This window comes from Papio anubis, chromosome 6, assembly GCF_008728515.1.
Source record: "Papio anubis isolate 15944 chromosome 6, Panubis1.0, whole genome shotgun sequence".
Taxonomy (NCBI): domain Eukaryota; kingdom Metazoa; phylum Chordata; class Mammalia; order Primates; family Cercopithecidae; genus Papio; species Papio anubis.
In genome coordinates this window covers 28,862,001-28,882,425 of record NC_044981.1, presented here as the reverse complement: position 1 = coordinate 28,882,425, position 20,425 = coordinate 28,862,001, and the positions used below count along the sequence as shown (strand labels likewise).

The following is a 20,425-nucleotide window of genomic DNA, read 5'->3' as shown; positions in this document are numbered from 1 at the left end:
GAAGAAATAGACATCAATTGGCCGGGAGCAGTGGCCCATGCCTATAATCTCAGCATTTTGGGAGGCCGAGGTGAGCAGATCACCTGAGGTCAGGGGTTCAAGACCAGCCTGGCCAACATGGTAAAACCCCGTCTCTACTAAAAAGACAAAAATTAGCGAGGTGTGGTGGCATGCACCTGTGGTCCCAGCTACTTGGGAGGCTGAGGCACAAGAATGGTTTCAACCTGGGAGGCGGAGGTTAAAGTGAGTGGAGATTGTGCCACTGCACTCCAGCCCGGGCAACAGAGTGAGACTCCCATCTCAAAAAAAAAAAAAAAAAAAAGTTGTGCACACGTACCCTAGAACTTAAAGTATAATTAAAAAAAAGACATTGATTGCAAAAAGAGAATTAATTGTTATCAAAAAATTTTATTTATAAAGGATAAATCTAAATGAATTTTTAGCATTTCCTTTTTGGAGACATTAAAGAGATCTAACATTTAACATCATGTTATATTAAGATAAAGGGTTTATGCATACCATACTTAGTATGATATATCATATACATTTTAACAAGAATTAATATTGGAAAGTGGACTATAGGAGTTTCTGCAGACACTTCTAAGTCTTAGAGTCTGTAATCCCCTTTCCCCAGAAAAGCTCTTCAAAGTAAAATAATAGTATTTATGAGAAATACTGATAAGTGTCCAATTTAAGGTTGTTTTAATATATGTGATATGTTGTCTGCATTAGGATAGTGAGAAGCCAGGGCTCAGTGGGCAATAGGGAGGATTCAAATGTTTTGGCAGAGAAACTACTTTAAAATTTGTTTCTGGAATTTCTTATCTTGCTATGATTCCAATATCCTCCCACTGAGCAAACAGTAGAGTTAACTGCACCATGGGGACATCACCTCCTTCCATCTCAGGGGATTCATTATCTCAGATTGCAAATTCTTAAATGCAGCAAATCCTCTAATCATTTCTTTCTTGAATCCGTAGAAGCTATTTTGCTAGAAAGAGTACCAACTAATGACTGAATCTGAATTCACTAAGTGACTCTTAGGCAAATGGGCACATCTGACAGGTCACATTATAAGGCTATTAATGTGTAATTTTGACTGGTCATCTATGTACATCAACAGCTTTGTTAGTGTAAAGGTATTGTGTGGCTTTTCTATATGAACTAATGAATATGTTAACATAAATTATTTTCTGATTAATACATTCAATTTGCATGAGCACAATTCTTGGTATGAACATTATATCGTATTATAATTAAGATTGTATTTTAAAATTCATAATTGGCAAGAAATGACCAAGTTGTCTTTTCTATTTGAGAGAACTATCCAAAAAAAGTCTTTAAATATTTAAATGGCAGTCAGTATACCAAGTACTTTAACAAACATCTTGCCTGAAACAAAGATTTTACGGCTGAAGGAAAAAAGTTTGAGATGCATTCCTTTTAAAATATTTATAATAAAGGATTTTCACATGATGTACTGTCAATGAAACTCCTTTGAATAGTTCTATCTATGCATTTAACTATGCCTTTAACATAAAGTTGCGACTGAATTATTCATTGTTTTAATTACTATCTTTTAAAAATCTGAAAATGGAACATGCTAAAATGCTTTTGAACTCATTATTTGGCTGTAGTCAATTGTCAGCTCTTATTAGCAGTAATTTATAGCCTGATTTTTTGTGATCCTATTCCAAAATGGTTCTATTGGTGAAAATGGCATAGACTTTTGTTCTACCCCTTTTGTTTTGCATTAACTGTGAAAATCAAACATCAAATATTATCTTCTCTTTTCCACTGTCCTTCTGCCTAAAATATGTTTTCCTTTCTTTCTGGCTGAAATGTTGCAGGACCATTTTATTTTACTTTATTTAGTTCCATTTTACTTTTACTTCCCATATAATTGTACATACCTATGAGACACGATGTGAAGTTTTGATACACATATACAATGTGGACAGACCAAATTAGGGTAATTAGCATATTCATCTCCTTGAATATTTATCGATTCTTTGTGATGAGATCATTCAAAATCCTCTTTTCTGTCTATTTTGATATTTTGATGTTCTGCCTATTTTATTATTGTTAACAACAGTTACGCTATGGTGCAATGAAACACTACAACTTATTCATCCTAACTCTAACTTTGTATCCATTGATCATACTCTCCTCACTCCCCTCTTCACGCTATCCTATCCAGCTCCTCTGGTAACCACTCTTCTACTCTCTACTTCCATGAGATCAACTTTTTTAGGTAATAGGACCATTTTAAATAGGCATATTATACTTTGCTACTATTAACCTAGAAGCTGGAGTAGAGACTTTATCTTTTAGTAGCGTAATGAAGTCATGAATAAAAATTCAGTATAGTTCATTGCACTAGCTGATTTAGAAAGTTCTGGGACGTATTTTGGCTAATGGGAAAACCGAAGTACCACTTGATCCCAATACATCTCTCCATTTTCCCTGTGATTCACATTCAATTATACCTGATATGAGATCAATTTCCCTGCCTCAATGCTTATTACTAACCTGTGCTGTTGCTGATACCAAGACACTCAGAGAGTTTCATTCTCCCTCATCCTCTGAAGAGTTTCCATTTACATGATCTGTGAGTGTCTGTGTGTGAAGGGGTTGAGGAAGCGGTGTTAACCTTCCCCAGGGAGATCCCCCTGCCAGCTAATGCATTTATGGGGGGCATGGAGTCTCTTGTAGCTAGGATCCCAGAGGTCTATGACAAGAGTGAGCTGTCCCTCAGTTCCCTCATTCACCAATTTTCCAGCAGCCATCCCACCTGCAGAGTTCCCAGCTTTCTGTCTCTACAGCCTCAGCTTCAGCTTTGCCTCTCCACGCTCAGCATTTTCTTTCCTACGTTCTGTCCAATTTATGCTGATTTACTCAATAATTTGGTCTCTTTCAGTGAAAGCGGTGCTTCCTGGCTGCATCTAGTTGGACATCTTGTTCCTTTCCATCTGTGTAATACATTTTTCATACATGCTTTGTTTTGACATAATTTTAGCCTTACAGAAAAGTTGCAAAGATGGCATGGAGAATTCCCAAATACCCCTCACCCAGTTTCACTTTCCCTTAATGTTACATTTCTCTGGTTTATTTTTCAAAATCAGGAAACTAACATTGGTATCTTACTATCACCAAAACTCCAGACTATCTTTGGATTTCAGCAGGATTTTCTTTAATGTTCTTTTTTTTGTTGCAAAATTCAATCCAGAACACTCCATTGCATTTAGTTGTCATGTTTCAGTTTCCTGAATCTGTTTTCTTGTTTTTCATGATATTGATAATTTTGAGTACTGCTCAGGTATGTTATAAAATGCACTTCAATCATGGTTTGTCTGATATTTTCTCATGATTATGTTATGGGATCCTTGGGGTATCGCTTCACCAACAAAATCCTCTGTCACTAGTGGCACCTATGCCCAAGTTTTCCTCAGGCCCACTGGCCCACTCAGCCTGGCAGGCTGTGCTCAGCTCACACTACCAGCCTGAATCCCATACCTGCCAAGGGCAAGTGGAGCAGCAAGGCATATATGAGCAAGAAAGTGTGGGGTCCAGCTACTGCACACAGCCAGGCATGCTTGCTGCGGCAGGGCAGGCAATTCCAGGCACCAACACAGTCGCCAGCTCCCTGCAAGGCTGCAGCTTGACCAGGTGTACTGCAAGCAGCTTCCATGGCTGATGCTGCGGAATGCAGTGGTGCCCAGAAACTTAGAGATGCCAGGAACCACAGAGCCCAAAGTGGGTGTCACAGCCCTGGCTCAGGGAGCTCTTAGGTCTGGGCTCCCCAAAGGGCAGCAGCCCTTCACTCCTTTTTGTTGCCTGCAATGTGGTGAATGAGGAAAGGGCACGTTTCAGCCCTGTTCGTGTGACAGCTCTTTCAGTCATGCCATTCGGTGGGTCCCAAGTTCTTGTCCCACACTCAGGAAGAATGAGGTATGCAGGAAGTGGAAGGTGAGTTAGGTGAAGAGGAGTTTTCTGAGCAATGTAACAGCTCAGAGAAGACACGTAGTGGGTAGCTCCTCTCCACAGCCAGGGTGTCCTGACCAGTGTTCAGCTCTCAGCAGAGAGGAGACCCTGAGGTGGATAGCTCCTTCCACAGCTGGTCGTCCCATGCCTTTTCAGCCCTCAGCAGAGAGGAGACCCTGAGGTGGATAGCTCCTCTCTGCAGCTGGTTGTCTTGTCATCTTTTTAATCTGGCTGAGTCCGGGAGTCAGAGGAGAGGAAGTAAGTGCTGATTGGCCCTTGGGCAACCATGGGCAGGCCCAGAAAAAGCATCATAAATTCCCATTCCAGTCTGCGAGACTGGCAGCCCGGCTCTCAGACTTCAACCTTCCCTGAGTTGAAGGTGGGGCCTCACCAGAGACCCATCCCTCTCTGTCCAGGAGCCTGTCTGCCTCCTGCCACTGTTCATGGCACCCAGGCTGTTCCTGCCAAGGGGCACCTGCAGGCCAGGGCCAAGCTGCCCTCAGCACCTCCCCAGTCTCCTTTCCTTGCTTACTGGTGCCCAAAGTCCAGAGGGGGGCTGAGGTAGCAGGAGGCTGCTGTGTCAGCAATGCCCCAAGCATTCACACACCAGGCCAGGTTGCAAAAGCACCGGGGTTCAAGCTCAACTCTGCTCCAAGATCAGAGCTGGTGCCAGGAGCACGCAGTGGCCAGGCAGAGACCAGGCAGCAGGAGCAGGCACCTCTGAACCTGCACAGGGGCAAGGGGCCTTTCCCGGGCCCCCAAAAGTGTGGAGATGCCCAGATCCACAGCCACAGCTTGGGCACCTGCAACTACACCCAGGAGGGCAGGGCTCCTGGCACCCAAGAGCACAGGGATGCCCAGGTTTGTAGCCACAGCTTGAGCAGCTACAGCTGCACTGAGGAGGATGGGGCTTCTGCCCTCTCCCGACCTTGAGAGCACAGGGATACCCGGGTCCGCAGCCACAGCTGGGCAGCTGCAACTGAGCCTGGGGAGCACAAGGCTCCTGCCTGCCAATTCATAAGGGGTGGGGGCTTCCCCTTGTTCCCAGCTCTTGCGGGTTCCATCCAGCGCACAGCCCCACCCGCACCTCTCCCACTGCAGCCAGCGTCATGGCAGCAGCCACTGCACACAGGCCGCAGCTGCCATCAATTGCACTGGATCTTTGAATTTTTGAAGAGGTGCCACAGAGGTAAAGTGCCTTTTTTTATCCCATCAGAGCCGGGGGTACATAATATCTACATGGCATCACTGATGGTGCTGACTTTAATCACTTGCTTAAGGCAGTGTTTGCACTAAATAAAACTTAAACTTACAGTTGTTACCTTTCCATACTCTATTCCTTGGAAGACAGTCACTGAGTCCAACCTACACTTAGTGAAGGAGATCATGAGCTCCACCCCGGAAAGTGGGGACTATTAATAGACTAGTAAGGAAGATTTCTCTCTTCTTCTCAGTTTACGTATTTATTCAGTCATTTATTTGTAACAGTATGGACAGTTACTTTTTATACTTCAGGTTATAATCCAGTGATATTTTATTTATTTTGTTGTTGAAAGTGCTCCAGCTTTCCCTACTGAGAGCTCTTTCAAGCTGGCTGCTGGGTCCCTTGGACAGGTCTTCATCCTTTTGTTATCCTTTTCTCTTCAGGGCCCCTCCTTGATTTCCGGTATTACTGGTTCTTCTCCTCCAGGCTTATCTTATATATTTTTTCACGAGCCTTAGAAATATCTTAGAATCAGACATTGCCCTAAGGATCTCTGGTTCTTTTCACTGGAAAATGGCATTAGAAAACATTATCTGAGTGTGACATGTGCACATTGCTATGAGGGTAACATTGTTTCTAGGCTATTTCACCAGAAAGGGCGAGGCAATGTGTGTCTAACAGTAAGCCCTGAATACACACATATCTGTCATTGTTTCTATATTTGTCCATCTGTGTGTGTGTCCACGTGTATTTGTGCTTGTGTTTAAACATGAGGTCATAGTGATAATGACTGTGACACAGTCCCTCATGATCATTCTGGCCTTCCTTTCTTGTTTATCTGTAACTTCTCATACCAACAGTGAGAAACCTGGATGCCACTGTTCATCTTTTAACATTTTTGTTCAACACTAGTATGTGTGTGAAGCAATTACAAAATTAGCTGTACCCACATGAGAAAAAAAATTACCATTTAGAATACAGTATTTATGCACAGGACACTTTTCTCTTTAGCCTGACATTTTTTAATCAAAATATTATTTCTCAAAATAACCAAGGTCAGTATTTACTTCTTCTCTACCCTTTTCATGGTTGTTAGTTTACACATTTATATAAAGTGGATTGATTTGTCACTGTCTGCATACCTTTCCAGGAGCTTCCTGCATCTTGGTGATATTTTTGCTTATTTATTTGCATGTATTTGAGTGCAATTTTGTGATACACTTCTTGGGAATTAACAAATCATAGACTTGTGTATTACTAGTGCAGCACCATACAAGATAACTCCATCATTTAAAATGTCCCCTGTGTGTATTCCTTGTAATCAATTAATCTCCCCTACACTAAGCCCTGGATACCACTGGTGTGTTTCCATCCCAACAGGTTTTTTTTTACCAGATGTCTCAAGAATGAAATCATACAATATTCAGACTTTGAAGCCTGACTTCATTCATTTACTAAAATACACTTAAGGTATATTCGTGTTGTTGCATGTATCAGTAGCTCATTCCGTCCCATTGGTCAATAGTATTCATTGATCAATCAATTTCCACACAATCATAGATCATTGTGTGGATATACCCAAGATTGTCTTTCCCCTGTTGAAGGGCGTGGGTGGCTTACAGTTTTGAGTAATTATGAATAAAACTGATATAAACATTTGCATACAAATTTTTACATGGACGTAAGATTTAATTCACTGGGGTAAATACTTAGGAACGAGATTGTTAAGTCATATGGCAAGACTCTATTAAACTTTATAAAAATTGCCAAATGGACAAATTAGTTGCACCATTTTGCATTTCTACCAAATCAAAGAGAGTTTCCCTCACTTTGCATTCTTTCTAGCATTTATTATTTTCAGTGCTTTTGTTTCAGTGACAAAGGAATTGGTAAGAATTTATTTTCAATACTGTTATATGAGTATTTTCATAATACTTCAATTTTGTATCTCGGTTTACAAAGCCTTAATATTGACTGTGTAGCTTTTTATAGGAAAAAATACTCACATCTGGACTTTCAGATAGATTAAATCGAAGAGACTTCCTTCAGTCAAGTTAACTGTAAATCAGTTATTACAAGCTTCTTTAAATGCGGGAAATCATGTCTTTAATAAGAACAGGACACTTTTTTCATTTTTTCTCTAAGAATTTTGTGGGTTTTTTTTTTCTCTATCTATTACTTAATGTGTATTTGAAAACTTTCTAATTAACTTTTTCTAGTACAAGTAATCCATGAAACTATTCCATTTTCTCAATACAGTGTAGAAATTACTTGAACATTTGGCTAAATGTTCTGAACCTTACTTTCAAGCTATATTTTCTTACTAGAAAAATGCTTAATTCATGCTGAATATGTTCAGTGTGATTTTTAAGGGTTCATGATTCAATGTTTTCCATATAACCTAATTTATGTTTTATTTCTCTCTCCATGAAGACTCTTTTAAGAGGCCAGGCACGGTGGCTCATGCCTGTAATCCCAGCACTTTGGAAGGCCAAATTGGGAGGATTACTTGAGGTCAGGAATTCAAGACCAGCCTGGGCAACATGATGAAACACTGTCTCTACTAAAAATACAAAAATTAGCCAGAAGTGGTGGTGCATGCCTGTAATCCCAGCTACTCAGGATGCTGAGGCAGGAGAACCACTTGAAACCAGGAGATGGAGGTTGCAGTAGTCGAGATGGCACCACTGCACTCCAGCCTGGACAACAAAGCAGAACTCCATCTCAAAAAAGAAAAAAAAAAAGCATTTTAAGAAGCATAAACAAATTTCCTCCAATCCCCTTCGACTGAACGTTGATTGATATTCATTCTGATTTGATCCAGTTCTAAGTCGCAGCATCCATTTTATCTTCTCCAAGTATAGTAGGGAATATTCATTAATTGTTCACTCAAATATTTGGTTTGATTTCTTATCACTTAGCACTTAATCCAAAGATATAAATATCTTTTTGCCCAGTGGTAAACTTGTCATCCAATCCTTGGGCTTATTTTGCAAACAGGTTAGGTTTTTCTCAAGATTGAAATGCTCATCCAAACCTTATTTTATTGCTGTCTTAAGTGAGGATTTTCTCTTTTGACATAGTTTTAAGGTTATTTTGGCATCAGATTCTCACCATTTAAAAGACTTGAACACATCTTCCAGTGACTGAACCCATATTCTAAATCTAGCTATGAATGTAATTCATTCTGAAGTGTTTATTTGTTTGTTTGTTTGTTTGTTTAAGATGGAGTCTCACTCTGTCGCCCAGGCTGGAGTGCAATGATGCAATCTCGGCTCACTGCAACCTCTGCCTCCCAGATTCAAGCGATTCTCCTGCCTCAGCCTCCTAAGTAGCTGGGACTACAGGCCCCCACCACGCCCAGCTAATTTTTTCTATTTTTAGTAGAGACAGGGTTTCACCATGTTAGCCAGGATGCTTGAACTCCTGACTTTGTGATCCACCCGTCTCGGCCTCCCAAAGTGCTGGGATTACAGGCATGAGCCACCACACCTGGCCCCATTCTGAACTTTAAGATGTTCTTTTTTTCAAAAGATGACACATACATGGCCAAAAAACATATGAACAAATGCTAATCATAAGACAATTGCAAATTAAAACCACAATGAGGTATTACCTTATGCCATTCAAAATGGCTATTATTAAAAAATCAAGACCAAAAAAAAACAAATTTTACCAAGGGAAAAAAAAAATGAAGACCTTCCCATGACCAGTTGCAAAGAGCCAAGAAATGTACATACTGAATCCTCACCTTCTTGTTTTAAAGAGTTCAGATATCTATAGGTAGGAAAAATTGCCTAGTGATTAAGAACACACTATGAAGTTAGAAAGCCCAAATTTGAATCCAAGCTTCATCACTTACTAGTTCTGTTGTTGTCAGTTTTCTCATGCAGACAATAGAAACTATGCTATTATTGTTGCCTCCCAATAGTTATCCCATCTCTCCTACATTGTGTAGCATGTGCTTTGGATGAAATTAACCCCACTCCCAGTGCAGGGACAAGAGTGACTTTATTTTAAATGCTAAGCTTCCATGTAACTTCTGAATAACCCCAAGTCCCAAGTCCAGGAATGCCTATCAGATGTTAAGTTGATATATTACTCTTTATGTAGGAACATAAAATCACTGTAAGTTTCCTGCAAAACAACCCTTGACGCTGTTGTAGGAAGCATAGTCCGTGGCACCTGTAGGTACCTACACCTTTCTTTCAGAGCAAATATGTTTTCCTCACAAGCCCTAGATCTGGAGGACTGCAGTGCAGAAATCTAACTATGTTGTGGCCACCCAAGACAACATATATGTCTGTAAATTCCTTTGGTAAATCACCCCAAACCAACAAGCTAGATTTGTCTGCCTCCTTCTTTGATTTATCTGCTCTTTGTGCATTTGAGGGATGGCTTTGCATATATGGCCCTTTCACTGAAAACCTGGCTTCAGAAGTGGCCCCCAATTAATCCCAGCCAATCATTGCATTTTTGCCCCTTGTCCCAATCATGTTGCCAGGAATGTGCAGACAACTCATGCTTCAGTATGAAGCTCTGTATAAAGAGCCATTTTTGCTCATTGGTTATAGGATGGTATCCATCCTCTTGAATGTGAACAAGGAAGCATATAGGCCTGATTATTGCTGACAATATTTCGTGATTATGAGGGGAATCAACTTGATGACAAATCCAATACATGGAAGAGGACACAGCTGAGGAAACTGCAGAGATATTGGTCCAGAGCACTGATCAGACTGTGCCTGAAGCCCACACTGCTGCTGAACTTTTTGGTTTTATAAGCAATAAATCCCCCTTATTTGTTAAAAATAATTATTTTGTTAAAGTAAATGGCCTGTACTCTTCAAAACTATAAGGCGCATTAAAGACACAGATAGACTGAGGAATAGTTACTAATTAAAGAGGAATAAGAGATATCACACTGCCAACTTATGATCCTGGATTAGATACTTTCTTTGGAAATATTCTTGTGACAACCTAGGGTGCATGTGCATTACACTCTGTAATATTTTAGAAAAACTTTAAATGCATATTAATATTAGTATAAAGTGAGAATGATAAACCACCCATGTTGAAATGCTAACATTGTTCAAATCTGGTGAAGCTCAGTGTTAAGTCTTTCTACAATTTTTGTAACTTTTCTGTGAGTTTTTTGTGATTGTTGGATGATACTTGGTATATAATCACTTGTATTTGAAAGTTATGTTTGAAATCATGTAATGTTTTCACAATATATGATCACTAATCACCTTTCCAGCCTCACATATGTAAAACAGAAGATATGAACCTGAGCCACATAGCAGAGTAGAGACGGAGTATACCTAGGCTGGAAGCCAGAGCTTAGAGCTTCTTTCTGTGGTTACCTGGATGACATATTTATGCCAATAATCCTGTACTGCAGAGTTAAAATAAGGAAAGATATTTGAGCATGTATGAAAGAATATGCTACACAGCAATAAGTATAAGATATAGTAGACAAAGACTGGGAGACATCTGTCTGAATGGGGAGGAGAAATTTACAGGGTGAAAAAAGCTGATGCTTCAGTGCAGTTAACCTTCATTCCTATCTGGGAAAAAGCTGGCTTCACTGTTAGTTCTTCAGTAAAGTTGCTTGTGGCACAAATTCATGTGTACTTTGGAAATCCCAGTTCACAAACGTTTTCATAAGGTTTAGGGCTGACAAGGGGAGCATCTCAGGGCTTCTACTTTGCCTTCAGTGTTGTTGACATAGGAGTGGTCCTCCAAAGCTAAAAAGGTATTGCCCTTACCCTGTTTTTTTCACATACAAGTTGCCAGAAGTTATGCAAGCCACCTATCTTTTTCCCTTCAGTTTGATAAAGTGAGAAAACTCATTCCTGTTGTCCTATCTGTGATAAACCTGCATAAAGTTTGTTCAACTGGTTTGAAAAGTACAAAACAATAAAAACAATAATAACAATAATATCTGTGTTAATCTTTGGTGGAATTTTTGGTAAGTGATCTATTTCTCAGATTACAAATTAAATAGCACAGGCTAATATGGCTAGGATTCAACATTAGATATGTTATAACCTCCCAAAAGAAAACAAAAAGTCTATACATATAAAAGAAAATGTATATGTTTTGTAAGAGAAAAAGGAGAAAAGAGCACAGAAAGTTAAAAATAAAAAAAAAAGAAAATTTAGATAGTGAGAAGTGATATCAATAAAATGGCAAAATAGGAATTTCCAGTGCCAGTTGGCCCCCCAGGTCAGACTCTGTAGCCCCAAGACCCATGCCAGTACCCAAGGACCTAGCCTCCAGACCAGTACATATAAGCTGGGCCCCATAAACCCAGACTCCAGACCAGCCTCCAAGGCAGTAAGTTCTGCTCTAGCACCAGGTCAGGTTGGTCCCCACTGCTCGAGGCTCCAGTGGACCTAAAGTCCAGGTCCACACCAGTAGATATCACCTCATACCTGACACCAGTTAGAATGTCTATTATGAAAAAAGACAAAGGATAACAGATGTTGAGAAGAGTATGGAGAAAAGGGAATCCTTATACACTGTTTTTGGAAATGTACATTAGGACAGCCATGATGGAAAACACTGTGAAGGTTCCTAAATAAGTTTAAAATATTGCCAAACAGGGTGGCTTACAACTGTAATCCCAGCACTTTGGGAGGCCGAGGCAGGCGGATTACCTGAGGTCAGGAGTTTGAGACCAGCTTGGCCAACATGGTGAAACCCCATCTCTACTAAAAATACAAAAATCAGCCGGGCAAGGTGGCACACACCTGTAGTTCCAGCTACTCGGAAGGCTGAGGCAAGAGTGTCACTTGAGCCCGGGAGGCAGAATTTGCAGTGAGCAAAGATTCCACCACTGCACTCCAGCCTGGGTGACAGAGTGAGACTCTGTCTCAAAAAATAAAATTAAATTAAATATATAAATTAAAAATAAATAAAAATAGAACTACCATATGATCCATTTGTATACGTTCTAGGTATATATCCAAAAGAATTAAATCATGATGTTGAAGAGCTGTCTGCACACCCATTTTTATGACAGCAAATTCATAATAGCCAAGGTATTAAATCAATCAATGAATGAGTGAATAAAGAAAGTGTAGTATATATAAAATAGAATACTATTCTGCCTGAAAACAAGAAGCAACTCTTAATATTTTCAACAACATGGCAAACCTGAAGACATTTTGCTAAGTAAAAGGGCACAGAAAAATAAATACTGCATGATCTCACATGTGAAATCAACATAAAGTGAATTCATAGAAGCACAGAGTAGTCTAATGATATTTGTCAGGGGTTAGGAGTAGAGAGAAGTAGGGAAAATGGGGAGATGTTGGTCAAAGAGTACAAAGTTTCAGTTGGAAGGAACAAATTCAAGAGATCTAGTCTACAATATGGTGACTATAGTTAATAGTACTGTAATGCACACTTGAAAATTGCTAAGATAACAGGTCCTAAATGTTCTCACCACAAAACAAGCAAGTATGTGAGTCAATGATCTGTTAATCAGCTTAAATAATAATTGCATAATTATGCATATGTCAAAATATTATACTGTATATCATAAATAAGTACAATTTTTTGACTTATCCTTAATAAAAATGGGGGGTGATTTTAGTAGGTGAGAAACTAGGATGCTACAGGAAGTGTTCCAAATCATAAAATTTCCATAGTAGAAAATAGTTCAAAGGGCTAAGCTATGTTCTGTAAGTTTTTAAAAATGTGTTTTTATGTGATGTTTTACCCCATGTGGTCCCAATTGTTTGCTAAAAGTTATTTTACATACACGATTCTTGGTTCTTCATTTCTTGGGTAAGCTTAAGGACAAGGGCACATGCCTCATATTTTTCATGCCTCGTTAGAAATAAAGGAAGAGTCACAGATGCAGAAGGAAGATAAAGTCAGCAGAATCAATGCAATTGCAAGTCACACTAGAAATTGGAGGGAAGTTCCAAGATGCGTTTTTATTTTTATAATTTAGGAAACCGTGTGCAAATCAATCATATCTAAATTTCACAGGCCTCAAAAGCTACAGCTGACATTTGAGTTATAGAGAAAACTCAGGGATTGCAAGTATGTTACTTTATAGTGAATTCTCCTTTAGTCATTTTTCCACTTCATTTGACTATGACTGTCAGTTTAAATTGCTCTAGGTATAGCACTATTATTTCAGATGAAGATGGTTGACAATAATATATAGAACAAAACAACAACTTCTATGAAATATATTTATTCATTTGAAACACATATATTGGCATACATAATATACTTATTAACCATAAATATTCAAATTAGATCAAGCTTTAAAGTAAAAGTAAACTATCATTTTTCCATATGACAGCTTGTATCATAAAATTTTTCCAATATATTTTCACATAATTCACTCATACGCCCATTTGCTTCAAGACATTTTCAGAGCCTAGCGCTCTATTTGCCTCAAATGTTCTCCATAGTTCCTTAGGTTATGCAGTTGCTCCAAGCATTTACCTCACCTAAGTGTACCAAACCTATGATGACCGTTTCTTTATAAGCTACATAGCTCTGCTTTACCAGCTCCTTTTACTTCCTGTATACTTCTCACTGCCTTGCAAAAAAGAGGGATCTCAGATGCTGACTTCTGCTACACTGCTTCAAAGACTCTCTTGCTACAATTCATAAAACTTATCGTCCTACTATTGATATTGGCTATGAAAGAATATGGACCAAAATTCCTCTCAAAATTTACTATCCAACAAAGAAAAAGCAGTGTTGGAGAAAAGGATTTGAAGTATTTTGCTGTGTATTTAACTAAACTAAAGATAGAAGACAAAAGTATTCTGCCCAAAAAGCAAGAAATTAAAAGACATATTGTAGAGATTTTTAAATTGAGAGTATCATCTTTTCATAGGAATTATAACTTCACTTTTATCAAGATTTACAACAAATTACATGCCTTATTTTCAATCAAGAAAAGTCTGTCTTGGATTCATTAGGTTTGTACCATGAAAAAACATCGCTATAGATGTTTTATCTTGATTTTACATAGCTGTTTTCTCCACAAGTGAATGGTATTTAGGCTGACTGTGTTTTATTCATACCTGTCACCAGGAACTCCAGGACCTTGTTAGAGTACATGCTCAGCAAGTGCTAACAGAGTGAGTGCATAAAAGAATCGTTGATAAATAAATAGAAGGATGAATCATCGTGAGGGGAGACTCCATTATATTGTTAATATGACATGTACACAGGCTCACTCCCACCCCATTAGTCTCTTCACTGCCCCTCTTACGTCTTTGTTTCTGAGGGTGTAGATTAGAGGGTTAAGACTAGGTGTGACAACAGTATAAAAGAGAGCAATGAACTTGCCTTGATCTTGAGAATTTTCTGATGGTGGCTGGAGATATATGCACATGGCCGGAATGAAAAAGAGAGATACAACCATAAGGTGGGCTCCACATGTTCCAAACACTCTCTGAAATCCAGTGGTTGATTGCATCCTCAGTACAGCCTGGACGATGGCACCATAAGAAGTGAGAATGAGGATGAGAGGTATGAGAACAAAAACGGAGCTTGTGATCATGAGGGTCAGCTCATTGGCATGGGTATCAACACACGATAATCGCAGAAGTGCTGGAACTTCACAGAAAAAGTGATCTACTTGGTGGTGTCCACATAGGGGTATCCAGAAGGTGAAGGAGGAATGAAGTGCTGAGTTGGTAAAACCGCTTACCCAAGAAGCCACAGCCAGCAAGTGGCAGAAACGAGGATGCATGAGGAGAGTGTAATGCAAAGGTCTACACACAGCTGCGTAACGGTCATAGGACATCACTACCAGTAGGACACACTCTGTGGTTCCCAGTGCAAGAACAAAGTAAAGTTGAATCATGCAACCAGCATAAGAGATGGTTTTTTCCGGGCCCCAGAGATTAACCAGCAACTGAGGGATAGAGCTGGTGGTGTAGCAGAGATCCAGAAATGAGAGGTTTAAAAGGAAAAAGTACATGGGAGTGTGGAGATGGGAGTCCAGGTATGACAGGATAATGATGAACAGATTTCCTATCAGTGTCATCAAGTAGAAGATCAAGACAACCACGAAGAGAACTACTTCTAGATGAGGCCAGTTAGAAAATCCAACTAAAATAAAGTACCCCTCAGAGCTAGCATTGACTTTTCCATCATCATTCATTTCCTATTACCCGAGAGAGAAAAAAAAAGTCAGGTAAACTCAAAAAAGAGTAAACAAGTGATCCAAAAACATCAGCACACTTGAATAAAAAATAAACGCCAGTTTGAAGGGCTTGCCATCATTTAATTGTAGCACAATTTAACCATTAGTAGTAATGAATTTAACAAAAGAAGAATTATAAAGCTCATACTGATATAAAAACTAAAAGAATAAATACATGAATGGTGAAGATAAAGCTATTCCGTACAGTAGATCCCTAATTAACAAATATAGAAGGGGTGATGGTCTTAAGAAAAACATAAATGATTGCAAAAAGTAGTGGATAAAAATTTGATGGGGAGCAGGATATGTACAAATCTAAAATAGTCTAAAATATCTCCTCACGAATTTCTTGTTAATTTCAAACTGAAAAACAGTGAAGTTTATAGTAGAAAAACCTGGCAGACACCACCATAACCAAGTGGTTTTATTGATCTTAAGATCGCCTGTATTTGCACAACCAACATCATGAGCCTGCTGTGATGATGCTCTGAACAGGACATGATGTCTCTTCAGTGATATTTGTGTTAATCATTCTAATAATGCAGACTAATTCTAATAATGAAGACACATGAGAAAAACTCAAATTGAGAGAAATAACTTGCCTATACAATTCAGAACTATCAAGCTTAAGTAGAAAAACAAAGGGTGAGGAACTGGTCCAGATGAAAGGAGACTAGAGAGACGTGATTTCTCAGTGTACAATCCTGCATTTTTTTCAAAAACTAGCTATTAACAAAATTATTGAGACGATTTAAGAAATCTCAGTTTGGACTTGATTTGGGTACTGTGCTGGACTTATGTAAAGTAACATCCTTTTTCTTAGACAAAAAAAAAACACTGAATAAAGTATTTGGTGTAAAGGAACGTGTTATCTCCAGCTTACTCTCAACTAGTCCAGAAAAAGAGATGATAGATAGATAGATAGATAGATAGATAGATGATATAACAAAGCTTTGGGGGGAAATGTAAACTAATACTCAATCTGGTTAAAGGGTAAATGTTAGTCTTTTATACTACTTTTTTGCAACTCTTCTCTAAGTTTGAAATTTTACATAATAAAAAAATACAAAATAATTTTTTAATTTTCTATTTTATTCAGATGTTTGCCTTATTATAGAAAAATAACTATCAAGTTCTTCTCATTCATTTTAGGGTGACATCTAGGTAAACGGTAATTGAAAGAAATTCCTACACTAGCTAAGGAAGATAATTTCCATAAAACACAGAATCTTTCTTTGTAAATAAACAAGGAACTTTAGTTTTCTTTTCAGCATTTTCAGGTTATTTTCTTAAGTGTGATTGTGGAAAACATAATCATTGTAACCCCAATAATCTTACACATGGATGGAAAGATATGTTGAAAATATTGAATTTAGTAGTTATTTCAAAATGTTCACCTAAACAAAAAATGTTTAGCTTCAATTAGATAAGAATCTGATCTTCTGATTTGTTTACTTGGACTCAAAATGTATTTCTAAACTGAAAAATTGAATGCAAATAGAGAAGACACAGACACTTGCTCATCAATGTATGGGTATTCATTGTATGAACTCAGCTAAAACTCTGGGGAGAACAGTGATAGAATACTTTCTAAAGGATGTGTGACTATAACTGAATTTGAAAAGATTCAAACTTTAGGGAAAGGAAGATAAAAATTCAGTGAGAAAACCACGGAAGAAAGGTGGGAGGAGGGCAGGAAAATGGAGAAAGAGAGCCTGGTGAAAGGTCTTGGAAGTTGCAGGTGTGTATCACAGGGTTCCTAGAAACACAGACCACTACTGACCTGAAGCTGGCAACTTTACATGATGTATTTTCTCTAGGACAATAATTTAGATAGTATATAAATTCTGAGCATGAGCTATAATTAGTACATATTTATTCTCAATTTAGAGAGTTCTGAATATTTAATAATGTGAATCATTAAGTGGCTGTTCATCATTTTAATTTACTGGGCCAAAAGTGATCTCATGTTACTTTTTTGTTAAAAATAAAATAATATCTTACAAATAGTTATGACTCCTAGGTGATGCTTTTTTCTCAGTGAGTTTCAGTCTTTCACAGAAAAAATAATGCCACTTTGTTATATAGTTATTGTGTCCAGGCATAGTAACCCACTATTTATCCCTTTTTCTCACAATTTCTTCCTTCTTCAGAAAGCTTTGCCACATGCCCTCTATTTCATTCCTCCCACAGTCAGTTATTTTTCTCATACCTCCCAATTGGCTATGGCACAGGAAGAAAGAAATCGTTGTGGAGCCACCTGTGATTGCCTCTTTTGGGGGTCTCTTAATCGCTCCTGTTTTATAAATGCAACTCCTGAAAAAGATGTCAGGAGTAGCGAATTGGTTGAGTTTCAGCAGAAAAGTTTGGAACATTCAGTTTGGTCCCAAGATTAAAAGATTGACTTCAGACCCTATTAATAGACTTGGTAATGTAAATAATCATTAGCCAGTTGTTACACTCACCTAGATTACTTTCAACTACTTAGAAACCATCCAGGAAAATCAGTCTGCACATTGTTTTAAAAGAAAATTTTAAAAACTACAGCTGAATCAAAAAATAGCAATAGTCAAAGAGTAAATCGTGAAGATTAGTTCACTTAAAGGTCATAGCCCTAGAGGGAAGATGAAAATTTTCCAAGAGATTTTCAAAAATTTCTCTAGAATGGGAGATAATACATCATGATAAATATGAACACAAATGTTATAGTTACTTCCTCTCATGCAGATATAATTTTCTTTTTTCTTATAGTTGCCTCGATAATTTAGTACATTAACTAAAACAAGAGGCAGCTGTGAGATATCTTTGCCAATTGCATGACCCATCCTTCAGCAGTCTTACATAGGGAGGTTAGAATGAGATATGAGATAAAAAAGAAAAAAAAATTACCAGATGCAAGTAAGGAAAAGGTAGGAATTTTTCTGGGTTAATTTTCTTCTTACTGGTGGGGCAGAAAATAAAAGCCTTATCAAAAATTAAAAGCCTTATCAAAAATTTAAGTTATCCTTAACACAAAGAAAGGATAAATGCTTGAGGTGATGTATACTCCATTTAGTCTGCTGTGATTATTACACATTGTATGCCTGTGTCAAAAATACCTGGGTCCGGCACCGTGGCTCACGCCTGTAATCCCAACACTTTGGGAGACCAAGGTGGGTGGATCTCTGGAGCCCAGAAGTTCGAGACTAGCCTGGGCAATGAAGTGAAACCCTGTCTCTACAAAAAATAAAAAGGAAGAAATTATCAAAAAAAAATTCTCATGTACCCCATGAATACATATGCCTAATGTGTACCCACAAAAATTAAAAGTTAAAAGTTGCTTTCATGGACTAGGAATAAATGATCCTCTCTAGTTTTGGAAATCAGGTATAATGGAGGGAGAAAATGACATCTTTTCCCCATCCCCATGTCACTGGCCAAGTTTTTTTATTCTTATAATATTTCTTTCTACTCTTACCTAGTACTTAAGCAGTACTCAAACAATGCCTTTCACTCTGTCCTTCCTGTGTCTGTCCACATTCCTTGTATATTGTCTTCCCAACCAATGCCCTCATCATGCACAGACTGATCTGATCTCTGATTGTTATCACCTTGAAATCACCAACATCAATGCCTACACTTCCCTCATCTACTACATCATTTAGGAAAACAGTCTGAATGTAACTATGACTATCATTGCTAGAGAAAAGAAAGCTCTGAGTCTACTAAAAAATTTAGTTTTACCCAAAAGATAAACTTATGAGAGCTTTCAGTGTATCAAGGGATGGGCCTTTATCTCAGAGTCCAATGGGCCCTTTTTGGAAACAAAAGAATGTGACTTGTTTTCCTTGACTGGGGCTACTGGGAGGGTAAATCCCAAAGCGGCAATTAATGCCCTTCAAGGAGTTGTCCTGGTTAGAACAGTTTCTCAGTGATACTCTTGGCATGATGCCACATTGTTGTACTAAGATGACAAGGAATCTATAGTCCAACTATCACTGAGAAAAACGCTTTGAGCTGTATTTACAGGGAAAGGAATGGGTTATCTTGAGTTACCTGAAACTTCTTCCCCAATTCTTCAGTATGGTAGGGGCCAAATTTGAGATGTAGCTTGTCAGGTAGTCTAATTTGGGAATGGGAAAAGGCATGAAACATTTTTAAAAAGGAAATATAAAGACTACATTATACATATTTGTTTTATTAATTTGAATTCTTTAATTGTGTCTAACATCTCTAAAATTCAAGGCCAAGTTCAGCCCTGCAAAGGTGTTAAAAATTACCTTTGAAGACCATTCAAACTATACTCAGAAGGTCACTACCAAACTCAGAAAACTTTTAACAAAATTATTTAATATTTCCAAAATATTGTTATCAAAAATTTCTTTTGATGTCTTGTTAAAAGCTTTGCTGAAATATATTAAAAAGTTAAATTAGCTGTGAGAGCTATCTCCATCCCGTGTTTTAAAAAAAAAAAAAAAGCACATCATGAGTTTATAAATTAATGAAGATTTTTCAATTGTTACATTGCATCTAGGTGATACCATGTGTACCAAACAAAGTCTCGGTATGAAAATCAAGTCACATTTACAATACAATTATGTTTTAAAGTCAGTAATTTTAAGAGCAGGATCAGGTATTTTCCTGTCCACTTATGTAAAGCAACTGAAATGGTCTTGGCTTCAGTAGTCTTGATTGCTGCAAAAACTCAATATGAAAAATATGGGGAATATATCCCGCTTTTTCTCCAGTGCATAGTCATCATTCATCACACAAATTACTAGGAGTGAATCTTAACTCTGAACCGGATATCTCAACGCTAATCCCACACTACTCCAATCCTTTTATTTTAGGATATCTAAAATATTAAAATAAACATCTATATTCCTACTATCTCAGAATCAATCATAATTTTGCTATTTTATTTCTAGTATTTGAAAGCAATGGTAAAGTCATAGATAAAGTCTATATCCCCTAACCGTCACCTCTGACACAACACTAAATCCAGAGACAATTACCATGAGCTTGTATATATAGCAATACGTAACTGAACGAAGTAATAACAA

The 20,425-nt window shown here is 38.0% G+C and overlaps 1 protein-coding gene across 1 annotated transcript; it reads right to left on the bottom strand.

Annotated features, from left to right (window-relative positions):
- Window positions 1–12,133: 12,133 nt before the first annotated feature.
- LOC101022997 (olfactory receptor 2J3) lies at window positions 12,134–16,302 on the bottom strand. Its single transcript, XM_021936913.2, has one exon. The coding sequence runs from the start codon at window positions 15,339–15,341 to the stop codon at window positions 14,406–14,408; it is 936 nt and encodes a 311-aa protein (XP_021792605.2). The 5' UTR covers window positions 15,342–16,302; the 3' UTR covers window positions 12,134–14,405.
- Window positions 16,303–20,425: the final 4,123 nt, after the last annotated feature.